We start from the raw sequence: 16,468 nt of genomic DNA on the forward strand, positions 1-16,468 counted from the left end.
GCCACATTACTTTTGATAGTACTGGATCTCTTCTGGTTGCATGTGCGATGTCTTTTGCAGTGATCAAAAACTGTTCTTCAACCTCATTACAGTATAATATTTCAGGTATTTCCGGTATTTGTAGGTTTACATCATTTAAAGGTAACCGGCTCAATGCATCTGCATTCTGGTGATGTTTCCCTTCTCGGAATTTAATCTTGTACGCGTAAGCGCCTAACTTTAACGACCACCTTAACATTCTGGGTGATATATGCTGTGATATTGGTTTATCTGGATTGAATAATCCCACTAGTGGTTTATGATCAGTCATTATTGTAAATTGTCTACCACTTAAAAATTGATGAATCTTTTGTACTCCAAACATAATCGCTAGCGCTTCTTTATCCAACTGTGAATAATTTCGTTCCGCTCCCTGTAATGTTCTGGAGCCAAAAGCAATCGGTGCTTCTCTATCATCCGGCATCTTGTGTGCCAAAATGACCCCAACGCCATACGGTGATGCGTCTCCGCATAATATCAGTGGTAAGTCAGCCGAATAATGCACCAACAGATTTTTTGATTGTAGTAGTTTCTTTGCTCGTTCAAAACTTAATTTCTGTTCTTTATCCCATTTAAAAGGTATCTCTTTTCTTAATAGTTGATACAGCGGTTCCAATAAATCGCCTTTATTTTGTAAAAATCTATCATAAAATGTAATTAACCCAAGAAAAGCTTGTAGCTGTTGTTTATTTATTGGTTCTGGTGCTTGAGCTATTGCCTTTCGTCAGTTGGACGCACTCCTTCTCAGCTTATCTTAAGCCCCAAAAATGTTATCTCTTGTACCGCGAAAACACATTTTGCTTTTTTAAGCTTCAATCCTGCATCCTGTACACATTTCAGAGCAGTTCGTGTTCTATCCCACAACTCTTCTAAAGTTGTTCCGCCAATTAGAATGTCGTCTAAATATATAATCACACCATCTATGTTCTTAAGAACTCCTTCCATTACCCGTATAAAAATACCTGGTGCCGTTGAAATTCCAAACGGTAATCTTGTAACTTTAAAAAGTCCGCAATGTGTGTTTAGTGAAAGTATCCTTACTGATTCTTGGTCAACCTTCACCTGTGTATACGCTCGATCTAAGTCCAGCTTTGTAAACCACTTACAATTTGCTAATGTTGCTAGTACTTCTGTGTTAGTAGGTAATGGATACGATTCCTTGCAAATCATTTGATTCACTGTGCACTTATAATCTCCACAAATGCGTATGCTACCATCTGGTTTAATAATAGGTACAACCGGTGTTGCCCACTCACTAAAGGGTATTAAGCGTAGTGCGCCTTCATCTTCCAACTCCTTTAATGCTGCTTCCACCTTGAATTTTAGTGCAAAAGGCACTTGTCGATATCGAAGAAATTTCGGTTTATTTGAGACTGACATTTGTAACTTCACAGGATTTCCCTTGTAATCTCCAAGATTTCCATCAAAAACTGAACTGAAGTTCATCACTTATACTGGAACAATATACTGAACGAAATGCCTACTACATCAAATTGCGCTATGCTCTCTACACCTGTGCACAAAGAGCAGAACAGCCAAAAAACTTTCAAAGTACATACTCAATCGAAGGGAAACTCAAAAGAAAACTCATTAAGCAACTCTTCAATACAAAAAAATTAAACTTCCAAAAGAAAGTCAGAAAAGAACTCGTTCAAGTCCTGAAATTCGTCGTTCAAAAAATGCTGAACAAACTAAAAAACAAGCTAAATTAGATAGTTACTGGCTAGACAATCCAAGCCCTTCCGTAAATAAATTTTCAGTACTAGAAACAGAAGAAGAAGAAGTTGAAGAAGTGACACAATATGCCGAAAAACAGCCCAAACCTCCACCAATATTCGTAGATAGGGTGAATAACATAAATCCTCTCATAAATCTTTTGTCCTCACAAGTAGAAAACAATTTTGAGCTAAAAGTTTTAAACAACGAAAAGGTAAAAACTCAAGCAAAAACAACTGAGTCTTATGTTACAATAGTAAAGCAACTCGAATCGAAAAAAACCGAATTTTATACCTACAAGCCTAAAGATGAACGAAATTTTAAAGCTATCTTGAGAAATATGCATTCGTCTGTCAATACCGAGGACATTAAAACAGCTCTGGCGGAAATAGGCCATAAAGCTCTAAACGTGTTCAATATGAAACACAGAGAATCGAAAAAACCACTTCCTCTCTTCATTGTAGAACTTGAGCCTCAACAAAATTACAAGGAGATCTACAGCATAAAGAATTTGATGCATAGTCGAGTCACGTTTGAGCCTCCTCGTCCTAAACGAGACATTCCTCAGTGTAGTAACTGCCAAGACTATGGCCACACGAAAAGTTATTGTCGAAGACATCCGAGGTGCATCAAATGTGCAAAAAACCATTCTTCGTCACAATGTCCAATCCAAGGAAGAAATACTGAAGTCAAATGCGTATTATGCGAAGGGAATCATCCTGCAAATTATAAAGGCTGTTCGATATATAAGCAGCTACAAACCGCGAAATTTCCAACACTAAAACCTAAACCAACAACAACTACAAACAAAGAAACTGACGAAGAAAAAGACAAAGTTTCTATCCCAAGGGATCCCAAAAGAAGTTATGCTAGTGTGCTAGTGGAACAATCACCTAAATCTCATACTATTCCTAAATCTCCAGATACCATGAGCGAAGTTCTAATAGTAGTTAAGCAAATGTTAGAACAAATCACTACGTTAATGAATGTTCTTGTCACGCTGACGACTAAATTATGTCCGACAGTGAATTAAATATAGTGCTCTGGAATGCGAATGGGCTGTCAAAACACTGTTTAGAGTTACAAAAATTTTTAAAAGATCAAAAAGTAGACATCATGCTAATATCTGAAACACGTTTTACTTCAAAACATTATTTTAAAGTACCAGGCTATGACTTTTACCACACTTTGCATCCCGATGGAACGGCTCAGGGGGAAGTGGCATTTTAGTTAAAACAAATATATTACACTTTGAAATGCAACAATACCGCACTGAAGAGATTCAACCAACCAGCATATCAGTAAAAGATTGGTGTGGCTCAATCACAATAACATCAGTATACTGTCCACCAAAACACGCAACTAAGACGGCAACATATAAAAAATTCTTTAGAACCTTAGGTAACAGATTTATTGCGGGGGGAGATTTTAATGCTAAACACGTTGAATGGGGCTCTCGGCTTTCAACACCCAAAGGACGACAGATGCTTGCGGCTATAAGAAGCGAAAACCTTTCAACTATCTCGTCTGGAGAACCAACTTATTGGCCCACGGATCCCAAAAAAATGCCAGACTTGTTAGACTTTTGTGTTATTAAAGGAGTGCGACAAAACAACAATCTAGCTTTGATCTTTCATCAGATCACTCGCCAGTATTATTACGGATAAAATCGAATATACAACTTAAAGTTCAAAAATATTATCTGCACAACAAATTAACCAACTGGGATGCTTTTAGGCATACACTTAAGGCATTACTTGATGAAAAAATGGCGCTTAAAACAGACGAAGAAATTGCGCTTGCAACCGAACATCTTATAAGGAGTATTCAACAATCAGCCTGGAGATCCACGCCTTCAAACATGCAACAATTCGCCACACCATTATGTAGTACGACTCAAGAACTTATAAGAGCCAAAAGAGCAGCCAGAAGGCGCTGGCAACAAACCAAATCTCCGAAAGATAAAAAACTTTTTAATGTGCTGATCAAAAATCTAAAAGAACATCTGAAAACAACCAGAAATTTGGAAATACAAAGAAATCTCCAAAGACTAGACGCAACTACTTCCACTAACTACTCTCTCTGGCGAGCAATCAAGAAACAGACAACAACGCACAATGCACCAGTAAAAAACGAACTTGGGCAATGGGCCCGAACAGATACAGAAAAATGTAAAGTATTTACGGACCATCTGTCTTCAGTTTTTGTTCCAAACTTTAATGAAGCACCAAATAGTATATCTGAAGAGATTAGAGAGGTATTACTGCAAACGCACCAACTGGACCTTCCAATACAAAAATTCTCCATTTTCGACATAAAATTTGAAATCAAAAAACTAAAAATAAATAAAGCACCCGGCTATGACCTAATTACTTCAAAAATATTAAATGAGTTACCGGATGAAGCAATAGTACTGCTGCGAAACATTTTTAATTCTATTGTCACAAAAGGCTTTATCCCTCCCCAATTCAAGGTGGCTCAAATCACTATGATACTCAAACCTGGGAAAACGGCAAAAGATGTTAAGTCATATAGACCAATTAGTCTTCTACCGGTTATGTCAAAGTTGTTGGAAAATTTATTTCTTACCAAATTAATGCCTATTGTCAATAGAAGGAGACTAATTCCGGAATATCAATTTGGTTTTAGAAAAAAACACAGTACAATAGAGCAAGTACACAAAGTGGTTAATGTCATACATACAGCATTTGACAAAAAGAAGTACTGCACAGCAGCATTTCTGGACATATCCCAGGCATTTGATAAAGTTTGGCATAACGGCCTATTGTTTAAGCTTAAAAAGATGCTCCCAATTAATTACTATATTTTCTTAAAATCTTACATCGAATCACGATATTTCTTTGTAAAACAGGGGGATGAAATGTCAACTTTGCAGCTAATTCAGGCTGGAGTGCCACAAGGCAGTGTCTTGGGACCAGTGTTATACTTACTCTTCACTAACGACTTGCCTACCACCGTTGGTACTGAGATTGGAACTTTTGCCGATGATACTGTGGTAATTGCTACAGACGAAAATCACCAGTTAGCATCAAACAAACTCCAGCGAGCGCTAGATAACATTTCCCAGTGGCTTAAAACCTGGAAAATATAAGCAAATGAGACTAAGTCTTCACAAATAACCTTTACAATGAGGAGGAAAAATTGCCCTCCGGTACGACTTAACGATATCTTAATCCCTCAATCTACCCAAGTGAAATATTTAGGAATACACTTTGACACAAAACTAACTTGGAAGCACCATATTTTTACTAAAAGAAAAGCACTTGGCATCAGACTGCGGGAGCTCTACTGGATACTAAACAAAAGTTCAAAGCTTTCCGTGGAAAATAAACTTCTTATCTACAAAACGATACTCAAACCAATCTGGACATATGGCATTGAACTCTGGGGAACTGCTGCATCTTCAAATATTGAGATTATTCAACGTTTTCAATCAAAAACCCTCAGATTAATCTTAGATGCTCCTAGATATATAACAAATGAATGTAATCATCGCGATGTCAACGTTCCGGTGGTTAAGGATGTCATAAAAAGCCAAGCCAGTAAACACAAAAAACGTTTGTTACATCATCCCAACCTCTTTATGAGCAGAATTATAGCAGAAGGAAGAACGTTCACACGCCTCCGCAAACAAACGCCATTGCAACTTTAATGTGTCCGACTTCAACAGACGGATGTGCTACTGAGCTCAGTCCATTCAAGCTCAAAATGGTCTTTTAAGTATTTAATCACTTTTAAATATTGTTTATTGTCTACTCTGAATGACAGATCGCAATAAAAGAAAATAAAATTAAAAAAAAAAAAAACTTATACTGGAATAGTTGATTCTATACTGCAAAAATTGCTAGTTTCCCAAATCGTTAAACCAATTTCGACCAATTAGAGCCAGACCATCACCCGCTGCTACTAACAACTTTAGTTTCTTTGTAACATTCCCAAACGAGACTGGTACTTCTGCTTCTCCACTCAGTTTAAGATTTTTCTCTATTCCCCAAGTTCTTAATTGTATTTGACTTGGTTTTAGCGGAATATACGGCATTTTTTCTCTAAATAACTTTTCACTTACTATTGAGTAACTTGCCCCAGAGTCTATTTTCATTTGTACCGATGACTTACCTATCGTAATCACTCTCTTGACCGATGGACTACTTTTAGCGAACATTGACAATAAATACTCCGACGTTTGAGTTTCCTGGCTTGTGTCTAAAAGATTTACTCTGTTTGGTATTCTCCAATTATTTGTTGCTGTCTCTCTTTCAATATGTCCACGCTTTTTGCAATAATAACATTCTACGTCTTTAAATTTGCACTGATCTGACTAATGATTTCCTCGACAACGATAACAATTCTGAATATGGTCTACTGGAGCACGAATATTTTTTACCTTGTTGCTTAAAATTTTATTTAAGCCTGGAAGGCTGGCTGACGTTTTAAGTTCCGTCGCATTTTTTTGTGCTGTTTCTGATGCAATAGCTTCCTCCTGCGCTATTTTCAATGTTAACTGGTCATTCGCCAGAAGCTGCTTTTGTAAATTCCCGTCGCGTATGCCACAGACTAACCTGCCTCGTAACATTTCTTCTAAATCATTGAAATTGCAGTCTTGGCTCAATTTCCTTAGCGCTGCCAAAAATTCGGTAATTAATTCATCTTCTTTTTGATCCCTCCGATAAAATTTAAAACGTTGAATTATTATATTAGCTGCTGGACAAAAATGACTCGTCAATAGTTTAGTTGCCGCATCAAATGTAAATTGCTCATCTAATATGTTAACAGGTGTGGCAACCGATTTTAATATTGTATAAGTTTCCATCGCACATGAAGCTAAAAAGATAGCTTTCTTCTTTTTTGCGTCTGTAATATCATTAGCCAAAAAGAAAAATTCCATTTGTTCCACATACGTCTGCCATTTTCCTGACGCCACGGTAAATTAAATCTCCGAAATTCTTCTCCATCATTTAACATTTTTGAAAAATAGTCTGCTCACAAGAAATGTTTTATCCTCGTCGCCAATTTTGTTATATACTTTATTGATTAAAGTTAAATAGATTTACAATTTAATAATAATAATAATAGTTTATACGGCATGGCACGCTTACTCCTTTGATCACAACGACGAACAACAACGCACTTCGTATTTTTCCTTTTTTATCTATTGCTTTATACAGGGTTGCCATGATCGAATATGTATACTACACGAACAATTAAACGCATTTATTTAAAAATGTTGGTAAATATGTCGTTTTTTACTTAAGAACTTCATCAGTGCTATATAAAAGGACATAATTTTAACTTTGATGAAATAATAATTCTGGAAATTGAAAATAATTATTGAGCTACGAATTGCTGCCGCACCCACCGTATTCTCCAGATCTGGCCCCCAGCGACTACTGGCTCTTCGCAGTCCTCAAAAAGATGCTCCGTGGTAAGAGATTTGGCTTAAATGATGAAGATATCGCCGAAACTAACGCCTATTTTGAAGGCAAAGAAAAATCGTTTTACAAAGACGGTTTCGAAAGATTGCAAAAGCGTTGGAATGATTGTATCTCCCTAAAAGGGGACTAAAAGGGGAGATTGTTGATGAATAAAAACGAATTTTGGCAAAAAAATGTGTTTTAAGTAGTTAGTCACACACATTATTAAACGAAGTGTTATTAACATAAATGTATTTATTAAAAAAGAATATTTTGACCAATTTTCAATTTATTTCAATTAACATATAGAATTTCTATTATATCTGTCATTTCTGCTACTTCGTAAAAGTTCGAACAATATACCCAAAAATACACAAAAATAAACAAAAGAGAAATCAGTATCATTCAAACTGTCGTTATTTAAGTTAAAATTTTCATTAGGATACTCTTCGAAAAAAAGTTCGCGGCAAATGGACGTGTACTAAATTCGCTCTGTAAAATTTAACTAAATAGTAAATTTGGCTAAGTAGTAAATGATTTAAAATACTTACAGTATCTTTTTAATTGCACATCAACAAAGTGTTATAGCATGATTTGCTGAATTAATGGTGTAAATTGTGTGCGTATATATATTGTAATGGAAATGGATCAGAATTTGGCGCATATATTTATGGAACATAATTTTTATTAATAATAGTGGAACGTAATTTATATAATACAAACAAATCTGATAGAGACAGATAGCTGCAAATTTTATACACAAATACATATATCAGTTGATAGAGACAGCAAAAAAACAAAAAAGCTTTTAAGCTTAAAAATAATAAATTAAAAGAAGTGTTGTAAAACTTCAAATCCAATTATATAAAATATAATTGTAAAGTTTAATTATTCAATATTAATACGAGAAATTTTGTGAAGAATTGAAATTAAAGTTTTTGCATTAACATTTATCTGAATTCTTGCTGGCCGGGAAAAGTGTGTAAATAAATCAAGATACTTAACATTTTGTTATATATTTATCACAGACAAGAACCTGTTTCTATTTATAAGTCTTTAGCTATACATGGATGTCAACCAACCTCCACCCCAGGGTGGGGGGCAAACACCATTCTCGGTTAAAAATATTCAAAGCGACATGTCATCAATCCAGCTCGCAAAAATTAAAGAAATGGAGCTTCTATGCCTCCAACTCAGAAAAGAAATTGAATTTTTCAAAGCAGAAAATGCCTCCCTTCGAAGTGCAAGTGCAATATTTCCAGATAGAAAAGATGGTGAACAAATTGAAAGACTCACTTATGAGACTGATGAGGAGGAACTTGCTAAAGAAACAGATTGGATTTTGAAAAAAAAGCCAAGCAAAAAGCGTAAAGCCGTAGAATCTCCAGAGTGCAACATATCCCCATTGAATTCCTCTAATGTGGCAACTATAGCGAGCAGTAAAAATACCCAAGTGGAGCTGAAAATAGCTCGTCCACCACCAATTAGGGTCTCTGAAGATTATAAATACTCAGAACTGCAAGCTGTTGTAAAAAGTAACTGCAAGAAAGATTTTTTTATTAAGCTTCTCAATAGCGGTACTTATAAAATCAGTACATTTGAAATAGGCGACTACAGAGCTGTTACAAAAGTGCTGTCTTCAAAAAAAGCTGCCTGGTATTCGTATGAAAACAAGCATCTCCGACCATTAAAGGTTATTGCAAAAAATCTTCCTCATTCATATGACCCAGTCGATATCGTATTCGATCTGAAACAGCAAGGTTTTAAAATCGTGAACGCGGTCAACAAATGGAAATCACATTCAAAGATTCCACTTAATATGTTCATGCTTACATTTGAGGCGACAGAGGATATAAAAAAAATATATAACATTAAAGCTATTTTAAACTGTGTTGTTAAAATTGAACCAATAAAGCACTCAAAGCAAATACCACAGTGTAAAATATGCCAAGCGTATGGTCACACACAAAATTATTGCGGCAAATCAGCCCGGTGTGTTAAATGTGCTGGCAGTCACAGTACTGCAGAATGCAACAAACCTGATCAGCACCAACCAAAATGTTGCAACTGCGGTGAGGGACACCCGGCCAATTACAGAGGTTGTATAGCAGCCAAAGAACTTCAAAAATTGAGAAACAAAAAAATTGGTGAACAAAACAAAGGTAAACAGCGTAATCATATATCGGCTGAAAACCAACCTAAAAATAATCAAGCTGATGTTCTAAATAAAAACCCAAAATCGCTGAATAATAAAAAAACATATTCGGATGTAGTTCAATCCAACACTGAGGACAATGGTAATTACAAAATACTAACACAAATACTGGAAAAAATCACTACTCAAGAAAACTTTTATAAAGCATTGGACAAACGCTTGACTAGGCTAGAGCAAAAACTCAACAAAACAAATAATGCTTAGTTATATAAAAATAATGCTATGGAACTCGAACGGTCTTCTTCAACACCTTAGAGAGCTTGAAACAGTCCTATCAGTCAGAGATGTTGATGTTTGCTTAATTAGCGAAACTCATTTTACTAACCAAACATATGTTAAACTAAAGAATTACGAAGTATATAGCGCAGTCCATCCTAGTAATTGCGCTCGCGGAGGAAGTGCTATTTTAATTAAAAAATCATTAAAACATTACGAGTCTACAAAAATATCCAAAGAGGAATTCCAGGCAATAACTGTTGTCCTTGACTTACAAAGCAAATTACTACTAACATCGGTATACAGTCCTCCAAGACATTCAATTAAATCCGAACAATGCAAAGATCTTATAGAAACTCATAAGCATCGCTTCATTATGGGTGGCGATTTCAATGCTAAACATACGCATTGGGGCTCTCGCCTAATTACAACGAAAGGTAGAGAACTCCTCAAAGCTATACAGCAAACTGGCTGCGAATGCTTGTCATCCGGGAACCCAACCTATTGGCCAACTGACCCAACAAAGGTGCCTGATCTACTCGATTTCTTTATAACCAAGCAAATTTCGTCCTACAATTTAAAAATAACAGATGGAGCAGAACTAAACTCCGACCATTCACCTCTCTACATAACCCTCTTCGAATCTGCCTTAATAAATAAAAAATGTCTAAAACTTGAAAATAAATACACAGATTGGAGTTACTTCAGAAGAATCCTTAATGAAAACACCATTGCTTCAAAAGAAATTTGTGAAGTAAATGATCTTGAAAGCGAAATTTTGAACCTTACAAATTTACTACAACATGCGGCATGGTGCAGCACGCCCACATTAAGGAATGCAACCTTTCCTCATAAAAGTCATTGTGGATCTTATGCAGGAAAAAAGAAAGATGTGGGAAAAAGTGGCAGCAATCCAGTTATCCAGCAGACAAAACCATTCTTAACAGACTTGCAAAAGAACTCAGCCTAAAAATCAAGCAATTTAAAAATAATCAATTCAACTACTACCTATCTAACTTAAGTAATGATCGTGCTACCAACTATTCTCTCTGGAAATGCACACGAAACCTTAAGCGACCTTTAGTACACAAAGCTCCAATTAAAAATCTCGCTAATCAATGGGCTAAAAGCGATGAGGAAAAAGTGGAGGTCTTTTCCGAACACCTGTCAAAAGTGTTTTCCATAGACGAAAACGTTAACAATGCAGTAATCTGCCCTCCTAGGACAGCACATTCATCCTGTATTCCACCAACCACCGAGCTTGAGGTAATGATGATTATTAAAAATGAACGTAAGCTAAAAAAAACCACAGGTTATGAATTGATAAGTGCTGAAGTTTTAAAAGAAATTCCTGCAAAATGCCTAGTTAAAATTAAGAATATATTTAACGCTATAATACAGATGCGAACCCTTCCATCCCTGTGGAAAGTATCTGAAATTATCATGGTACATAAGCCAGGAAAGGATATTAATGACGTAAGTGGTTACAGACCAATAGCACTTCTGGCTGTACTTTCAAAAATATTTGAAAAAGTCTTACTGAAAAGAATACTTCCTCTGATTGAAAGTCAAAACATAATACCTTTACATCAGTTTGGTTTTAGGTGCAATCACTCCACCATAGATCAAGTCCATAGGATTACCAATGTAATAGAAAAAGCTCTTGAGGAAAAAAAATCTGCTTAGCTGTGTTTTTAGATGTGTCGCAGGCTTTCGATAAAGTCTGGCACTCCGGATTGCTTACCAAAGTAAAAAATATTCTCCCAACGGAGTATTATGACGTAATCTCCTCTTACTTATCTGATCGTTATTTTCGAGTAAAGCACGGTGATGCCTATAGTAAACTGCATAAAATTAACGCTGGAGTTCCGCAAGGTAGTGTCTTGGGTCCTCTCTTATATCTGATTTATACACACGACTTGCCAACGAGTGCAACGACGTTCACAGCAACTTTTGCTGATGATACTGCAGTCTTTGCAGTTGGAGAAAGCGCAGTAATAGCAGCTAATAATTTGCAAAATAGTATGGACAGTATAATTGCTTGGACAAAAAAATGGAAAATTAATCTGAATAAAGAAAAATCAGTGCATGTAAATTTCACAAATCGACACATCAGTCATATACCTGTCTACATCGATGAAGCACAAATCCCTCACGCGAATACTGCGAAATACTTGGGTATGACTTTGGACGCTAAACTAAGATGGAGCGAGCACATAAAAAAGAAAAGAAGTGAATTAGATCTTAAATTCAAATCGTTTAAATGGTTAATCGGCAAAAAATCAAAACTATCGCTTTTCAATAAACTTGTATTATACAAACAAATGCTCCAGCCAATCTGGACATATGGAATACAGCTATGGGGTTGCGCAAGCAGAACACAAATTTCCATCATCCAAAGATTCCAAAATTTCATGCTACGGAGTGTAACAAACGCGCCATGGTACGTGAGAAATTCTGACTTACATCGTGACCTCGGAGTGTCAACAGTACAGGAAGAAATTCATACCAAAGCCAAATCACACCAAGATAGACTTAGTTGTCACATAAATGCTGAGGCGCATTTACTAGCGACAACTGAGCCAATACGCCGTCTAAAGCGCCAAAAGCCGTGCGATCTTTGGGCTTAAATCATTGAAATGTAGTACAATTAATTTATTATTGCGTGGAATCGCCTAATCTGTTTAAATTTAAATTGCTTGTTAGTTATCTAATAACTAGTTGCTTTATGTCTTGTTTTGTTTTTATTTATTCTTTAATATCATATATAATAAAACATTTTATAATACAAAAAAAAAAAAAAAAATTAGGATACTCTAGTCTTATTACTAGGATGAAAATAAAATTCAATTTATTTCATTTTTTCACCCGACGTTTCGTTGGTTATTTTCCAACATCTTCAGGGGTATCTAAAATATTTTTTATTTAATAATTATGATGTTTTTTTATTTTTATAACACAATTTGAAAATAAATATATAATTTGTGATACTGTATAAACATGCACATAAATAAAGAACATGTACACAAAATAACTAACAACAACAATAATAACAAAACAATCAATAGTAATAATTATCAATTCAAGATTTTAGAATTATTAAATAATACCAATACCAATAGTTAAAGTTAAAATTTAGTAAATCACTTTTTGTTAATAGTTACATTTGTAAATAAAAAATCAAAAATTAGAGATGTAAATATTAAATGTTTTATAAAATTATGGTCAACTGCTTCAAGTTACCGCCACTTTCGATTTGTTTATATTAGAGCGGCAATGTAATTAGAGCTTATATTCTCCGTATCTTCTTTGATGTTCATAGTCAAGTTAATTTTCTCTTGAATTCTTAAGCTTTCGAGAGTGTACCGTTTCTTCTAAGATTTCTCTTTGTCTAATATTACTACATTGTCGAAATCCGGTTTATGTTGTCTCTCGGTGCAATGCTGAGATAGAGCTGTATTGTTTTTGTTCTTGTTGATGTCCGACATGTGCTCAGCTATTCTGGTGTTAAGTAATCTCTTTGTTGTACCAATATAAATCTCTTTGCAACTCCCTTCTTTATTTCCGTTGCAATTTATTTGATATACCACATTATTTTGTTGCAGCATTATTTTGTTAATGTGTTATATCAAATAAATTTTAAAAATAAATTAATTTTTAAAAATAATTTTAAAATTATCTCAAAAAAAAAAACTTGAAAATTATATTCATGTAAAATTTGATCTTAAAAAATATTTTATAATGTTATTTCGATATTCTTGTAAATTCAATCTTCTTTTAAAAATTAAAATTATGTCATTACGTTTAGTAGAGTCTTTTATGAAAAGTCACGAAGCTACTGCAGTAAACTTGGTGAAAATAAAATTAAAAGGCCACTGCAGAAACCTTTTAACCAATGAAACAACTCTCACGGTCCTTATAAGCAGACTACACAATATCATAAAAGTAGAATCGGTCAAAGTATTAACTGGAAAATAATGAATATAAAGCAGCAAAATAAGTCTGCAAACCTCTACATGAAAGAGATTGAAGAAGAAATCTCTTGAAAGTGCCTATATTTCGGATGAAATACCCATGGAAACAGCATGCAAATAAGCAACAGCTGTTAAAGCGATCACAAAGAACTACAACCACGAACGAATTAAACTTGTAATGGAAGCGTAATGGAAGTCGGATAAAATTTGACAATATAAACGATAGGACGGAAAACATGATAACATCAAGTACTGAATAAAAAAGAAATGTCTTCAATATCAATTCAAGTCTAAGCAGTTTCATCTTCACTCATACAAGTATAAATAATGGCATATCAGTATTTCTAGCAGACACTGGTGCCGACATATCACTAATTAAGGAAAACTCAATTTCTTTTGGTAAAATTAAAGAGACCAATAAAACTAGCCTTAACGGCATAGGACAACAACGTTAGGAACCATCACCTTCGATTTAAGAGATAGAAAGACTCTGATAAAACACAATTTTCATGTCGTAGAAAACAATTTCCCAATCCTAACAGATGGTATAATAGGATTGAATTTCATAAAAAAGTACAACTATATACTCGATTATCAAAACAACTGAGATTGAGTCATACTGAGGCCAGACGATGCAATGCTTTATCATTGCCAGCCAGGTTTCAAGTGATACCGAGTATCAAAATAGAACCTACTTCAGAAGACACATTAGTCCCAAATCAAGAATTAACTAAGGGATATTTATTGCCAACACCATAGTCAATACATCAAATCTATTTAGAATAATAAATACTACAAATGAAAATGTTGTTATTAGAATTGTGAAATCAAAACAAAGTTTACACTATTACGAATGCATAGCATTTAGAGAACCGCAGTATTCTTCAAAAAAAGAAAAATTGGAAAGATTATCAAAAAATTGTCCATAGTTTGTTAAAGAAAAACTTAAAACACTATGTAAAAATACATAGATATTTTTGTATTAGAAACAGATAAAATTAAATTTCCGTCAATAATTTTTATAAACAAAAACTAAGATTAACGAATGACGAACCCGTTTATATTAAAAACTATAGAATACCACATAGCCAAAAAGATGAAATCTACAGACAAGTAGATAAATTGATTAAAAATGATGTAATAGAACCTTCAATTCTAGCCTATAACAGGCCAATTCTATTAGTACCGAAAAAATCTTTGCCCGGTACAAATGATAAACGATGGAGACTAGTAGTGGATTACAGGCGAATAAATAAAAAACTCATCGCTGATAAATTTCCCTTACCAAGAATTGACGATATCTTAGATCAATTAGGTAGAGCAAAATATTTCTTCTGCCTTGATCTAATGTCTGGTTTTCATCAAGTTGAACTTGATGAAATGTCAAGGAAATGTTACGTCATTTTTCACGGAAAAAGGGTCATTTAAGTTCAAAAGACTACCATGTGGATTGAAAATAGCCCCCAATTCATTTCCAAGAATGATGTCACTAGCTTTTTCTGGGCTGAGTCCAAAACAAGCTTTTCTATATATGAACGACTTAGTAGTTATTGGTTGTTCTGAAGCTCATATGTTTTCTAATCTGGAAAACGTTTTCAAAATTTGCGGAAAATTCAACTTTAAGCTACACCCTGATAAATGTTCTTTCTTCAGTCATGAAGTGACTTTTCTGGGACATAAATGTAAAGATGAAGGGATTCTGCCTGATGACAGTAAATATTCGGTAATTCTGAATTATCCAACACCAAAAAATGGTGATGAAGCTAAACGTTTCGTAGCGTTCTGTAATTATTACAGACGCTTCGTACCTAATTTTGCTGAATCAGCCCGTCACATAACAAAGTTATGTAAAAAGAACGTTCCATTTGTATGGAGCTTCGAATGTGAAACAGCATTCAACTATCTGAAAAACCAATTAATAAATCCCGGAATCTTACAATACCCAGATTGTAAAAAGCGTTCTGCATTACAACAGACGCTAGCAAATACGCCTGCGGGGCCGTATTAAGTCAAGAATATCAGGGAATGCAACTACCTGTTGCATACACATTCAGAACTTTCACATCAGGTGAAGGTAATAAGTCCAGTATTGAGCAGGAATTAACTGCTTTACATTAGGTAATCAATTACTTTAAACTTTACATATATGGTACAAAATTTCTAGTTCGAAGCGATCACAGACCATTTTCTTTCTTATTTTCACTCAAAAATTCATCGTCGAAATTAATTAGAATGAGGCTGGACTTAGAAGAATATGATTTCGTGGTAGAGAGGAAAACAAAACCACGTAGCTGATGCCTTGTCAAGAATCGACTTCCAGGACATCAAAGAATCAAAATGTATTACAAATATAGCTGTCATCACAAGACAGCAAAGTAAAAAATAAATAAGGACGGAATTGAAAAAGTTGAAGTCGCTAAAAATAATGATAAAATAGTAAGTCCCAAAGTTTATGAAGCGCTTAACAAAAATGAATATAAACGACATGTCGCACTAGTTCTGGAAGATCAAAAGATTTATTTCAAAAAAGGTCAACAGACACTTAGTGAAATTTACGTAAGTAACCTCTTTACTCAAGAAAAAATTGACTTAGGACAATTCTTTTCTGTGCTGATGAAAGCAGCCGGTAGAAAAAGCGTTAAAATATTACAATTGTCACTAAATGACAATATATTTAAGTATATCCAGATAAATAAATTTAAAATAATGCACAACAAAGCTATCAAAAACGACTTAACAATAGTCTTAACACCTAGACGAACTCAACTCTATAACAAGGATGACATACAGCGAGTGATGAAAAAGTATCATGACAGTCCTGTTAATGGTGGCCACCCAGGAATTCGTCGTACTCTTGATAAAATACAACAACGATA

General features: G+C 34.6%; 2 protein-coding genes across 2 annotated transcripts; both read right to left on the bottom strand.

The window, feature by feature from the left end:
- Positions 1 to 783: 783 nt before the first annotated feature.
- Positions 784 to 1,485, bottom strand: LOC119662943 (uncharacterized protein K02A2.6-like). Its single transcript, XM_038072599.1, has one exon. It carries the CDS (start codon positions 1,483 to 1,485, stop codon positions 784 to 786), a length of 702 nt encoding a protein of 233 aa, XP_037928527.1.
- A 4,609-nt stretch (positions 1,486 to 6,094) lies between these two features.
- LOC119662944 lies at positions 6,095 to 6,661 on the bottom strand. Its single transcript, XM_038072600.1, has one exon. It carries the CDS (start codon positions 6,659 to 6,661, stop codon positions 6,095 to 6,097), a length of 567 nt encoding a protein of 188 aa, XP_037928528.1.
- Positions 6,662 to 16,468: the final 9,807 nt, after the last annotated feature.

This window comes from Teleopsis dalmanni, unplaced genomic scaffold (genome assembly GCF_002237135.1).
Source record: "Teleopsis dalmanni isolate 2A unplaced genomic scaffold, ASM223713v2 unscaffolded_contig_0031, whole genome shotgun sequence".
In the NCBI taxonomy this organism is placed as follows: Eukaryota; Metazoa; Arthropoda; class Insecta; order Diptera; family Diopsidae; genus Teleopsis; species Teleopsis dalmanni.